The 4,307-nt window shown below is 30.6% G+C and overlaps 1 protein-coding gene across 5 annotated transcripts in view; it reads right to left on the reverse strand.

The window, feature by feature from the left end:
• The window catches only part of LOC108746434 (phospholipid scramblase 1-like), an 18,162-nt gene that overhangs the window by 7,113 nt on the left and 6,742 nt on the right, over window positions 1-4,307 (reverse strand). For 4 of the 5 annotated variants that reach the window (XM_018483211.1, XM_018483210.1, XM_018483212.1 and 1 more), the window contains exon 2: window positions 413-557. In XM_018483211.1, the coding sequence (XP_018338713.1) occupies window positions 413-527 (115 nt within the window). In that variant the 5' untranslated portion in view covers window positions 528-557. The remainder of the gene's footprint in view (window positions 1-412; window positions 558-4,307) is intronic. The other variant, XM_018483214.1, reaches the window with a different exon arrangement.

Genomic DNA, 4,307 nt, shown 5'->3' on the forward strand with positions numbered 1-4,307 from the left:
ATAAAACTAGAAATTTTGTGAGTTATCATCGTGTTTTTATCCATTGCTAATGTCAAAGTTTCACGAAACTTGCCATTCACTTTATCGGGGCGAATAGTAATGAATAAAAACATAGCGATAACTCGCAAACCTTCTAGTGTTTTTAAAGATAATACTGTGAAAAAGCATTACGTCATAAAACCAATTACAAAAAGTTAGCCTTTTAAAACATTACTTAAGACGATCTTGAAATAGAGAAAGAACGAACTATGAATACTGTCGTAAAATCATCATGAGCGTCATGTCTTTTGCAGTTTAGGGCCTCGCACGTCCAACGTACAGATTGTATCCAGGCAGATGCAGACGTGTCGGGTTTTCTTAGCGCGTGCTGAAGCACAGGTTTGAATCTTGAGACTAACGTCTGCTCTTTTACCTGACGGTAACATCGACGCACCTGGTTGTGGCGGAGCTGTTGCAATCGGCTGCGGTGGCTGCAATCCCACCCCCGACAGCGGGGGATACGGTGCATAATACTTTTGGTCGGTCATTCTTCTACTTCCGGCTTACCCTCGTATCTCCTGTAACAAAGCAAACGGGCAGGGTCAACCAACGAGCCCTTCCAATAGATTGTGCAAGATTATTTCGCAAGGAAAGGAAGAGAAATAAGGCCCAGAGGCGAGCGAAAGGCAGTCGTGCATATTATGATAAAAATATAAGAATATAAAAAGATATTACATGAGTAAGAGTGAATGATTCAATATCTCTGATTCAAATTCTTCTCAGCTTGAGAAATACAGAGTAAAACTATTGTATATACTGTTAAATATGTCAGATAAATATGTGAGATTTAATGTACTTTTGAAGTTACACAAATTAAATTAAATTTAATAACGTTGCATTAAATTTTTAATGTATATAATTTGTATAATTGAAAAATATATTTATTTATTACAAAATTTACATAAAATTTGCTGCCTTTTTTGATGGTGTAGCTACTAATATAAACTAAAATTAGTAGCTCATATTTTTATTATTAATATAAAAATATAAGCTACTAATAATATATATTAATAAATAACTAGATTTTCAATTTATATGTTTAAATTATAACTTATAATAAGAAATAAATCCTATGATCCTCTCTTACATGTTAGGTTCCAAAAATTCTATCGATAACTTACGATAGTTTTCTGTTAAGATTTTAGACTGACTTTGCAATTACGATATTGATGTGAACGTTAAAAAAATTAATTTTTGTGCTATAAATAATAATTTAATTATATTGAAAGAAATACGCATTGCGTCTTTTCTACCGACGGAGAGAATCCGAGGAGGAAGTATATTAGTTCTGAAACGAGTCGACCGATGACGGAAGCTGGCTTATTCGCGTTCGCGTGCTTATGATACCAGCTTGCGTACGTATGATACTGTTTATGTTGAAATTGTTGGGTCATCGTCCCCGCGTATCGACGCTCGCGGTATTCGCCTCGTAAAGGTCATTGTAACGCGTGTATGCACATAATTCGCGTGTATGTATAAATGTATGCATAATATGTATGAGAAACAAGAAGACTTGACGATAACACTTTTTCTCTCTTTACTGATAACTATCCTTTGTTCCGTGATTTGGCCCGCCTAAATCGATAGCAACAGTTATCAAATATGACCACAAACACTCTTTGGAAATTTCCTTGAATTCTATGGAAACGCAAATTTCCTTATCGCGCGCCGTGAATGTATAAATAAATACATTCTTATTTAAAACGATCGCGATGAAAGAGAAATTCTCTTCTACCTGCCTTCTTTCCATTCTTCTTATTCGGAATTTCTGTCACGCATGATTCAGAGGAATTATTGACGCACGAAATTTTCAGAATTATTGCGTAATCACGTTTTTTTGTATCAACTAGTTTTTTATAAAATAAAATTACAGAAAGCAAAAAATTCTTATATATTATAATATAAATAAAACACACAATCTGGAATATACTATAATTCACAATAACAATTAAAATTAAAAAAGAAGTTGGTGCGTGGAGGAAATTTGCAGTTCTGTAACAAGACTATTTAAATAATTCATAAATTCACGATCTATATAGTTTAAAGTCGCACGCGCACATTTTAATTAGACCGGACGTTTGGATTAAATTTGAATCATCTTCAGCAGATAAAAACGAATACAAAGTCAACGGATCCATATCTTTCTCATATTTTTGTGTAGTCTACTGTAGACCAAGAATACACAAAAATGTTGTGCGACTATCAATTTACACACACACACACACACACACACACACACACACACAAAAGATTTTATGTATGTAAGAATTTATTATCATTAAAATATTTTTATTATAGAACTACGCATTTTTATCATGTCGACTTCGAATATCAAACTTTTTAAATTTTGATTGAAATTATTATAATAAATATTAGAGAACTTAGAATTTAAAAGGTAGAATATTTAAAAATTTATGGAATCTCTAAATTATATAGAATTTATTTAATTGTATCTTAATTACATTTTTTTCCATGTTCGTAGATTCTTATTAATTGATTATACATATATATATAGTTATAAGTTTTTATTTAAATATAAAATTAAGTTATTTTATAAGAAATTTGAACAAAAGTATTGTTGTAGAACTTATGATGCTCAAACGATCGTTTTAAAATGCTTAAAACAGACACGATGACCATTATCAGCAACTTGTCACGCAACAGCTGAAGGAATTACAAAGAATTTATTCTTTAACAAATACTTCAATATCAATTGATAACTCATCTGTTATTCGAAATATTCACATTCGAAGTCAGCGTATTAAAATTAAAGATTGTAAATTTCATTAAAATTATTACAATACAATTAAATAAGGTATAAGTAAAAGACATGATCAAATTTTGAGAACATATTTTTCATATCTAGAAAATAAAGACATGTTGTATGAGCATAGGTCCGGAAACGCTTTCTTGTCGAGTTATTTCGGAAACACTGTCGAATTACATCAACGTACAACAATAAAGTGAGTCAAATGTGTGAGGACTTATTAAACACACTAACGTATATGCGTATGTGTGTATTTTCCAAACATTCCAATAAAAACAAACTATCTCATACATCTGTACAATGTAAACAGATTATTAAAAAGAGCTCTAACAAGAAGTGAAGCGTTTCCGGATCGTATAATATGTTTTCTTCAATAATAGATACCTATAAAGAATGCACTTTCAAAATTTTGGTATATCTTTTAATTATACCATGTATAGTATTGTAAATTTAATTATGTCTCTGACTCACGGATAAATTAACATAAAAATTTACAAATATATGAAATAGTCTATTTTCAGATGTTTTTTTCTTTTTTTTATTTTAGACGCTATTTTTGCGTCAGAATTATAACGGAATTCCATTGCATCTCGCGAATCGCCGGAGCAAGACGAAATCACCGACCGCCTACGTCACTGAACGTGCCCCACGTGAACATTATATCGGATTGTACTACTTTTTAACAGCCTTGAATGAAGCCCAATTGACAGTTTCCTCGTACGTTCATTTTGGCCTCGATTTTTTATCACTACAATTTTTACAAGGTGTCACACGCCCGCATTTGGGGCTCGCATATCGGGCCCTCGATATCTGATATGACTTCCGTGAAGTTGTTCGGGCGTGAACAATTATTCAAAGAATTTTTCACAGTTCTATAATAAGCTGGAGATATTCTAAATCCTAAATTCGAAGTACGAGATTCGAATTCGACATTAAATCTAAAATCCTTCTCTAAATCGTAAACCTTGAATTGCACATCTTAATTTATAAATCTTAGACTTCAGATTAAAAAAATTAAATCTTTTTCAAGATTTTAGATTCTTAAAAAATATTTAACTTGTAAAATCTAAAATAAAATGAAATGTGACATACAAAATATGAATAGACACAAATAGAAACAATAAAAAAGAGGTATAAAAAATAGATATTTTTTTCAGCTTAGTGATATTTTTTATTTATATAATTCTTTCTTTATATTCGATTCTTTCGAACAAAATGCAAATGTCAAAGTATTACAGTAAGATACAGTAAATATATATTATGCAACACTTCACCTTTTGACCCTTTAAACCTCGTCACTTCGATTGAAACTGCATATAAGTATATTTTACAAAAACAAAATCATATAGAAAAAGAGATTTAGTAAAACACATATTTTATATAAAAGTGTTTTCAGCAGTTAAATCTTGTTCAATCCATAAATGTCTAAACAAATATATAGTTCTTTGAAGTAAACGATTTTTGTACATAATTTCAATTATTAGTCTATATATATATATAT

The sequence above is a fragment of the Trachymyrmex septentrionalis genome, unplaced genomic scaffold (genome assembly GCF_001594115.1).
Source record: "Trachymyrmex septentrionalis isolate Tsep2-gDNA-1 unplaced genomic scaffold, Tsep1.0 scaffold17, whole genome shotgun sequence".
In the NCBI taxonomy this organism is placed as follows: Eukaryota; Metazoa; Arthropoda; class Insecta; order Hymenoptera; family Formicidae; genus Trachymyrmex; species Trachymyrmex septentrionalis.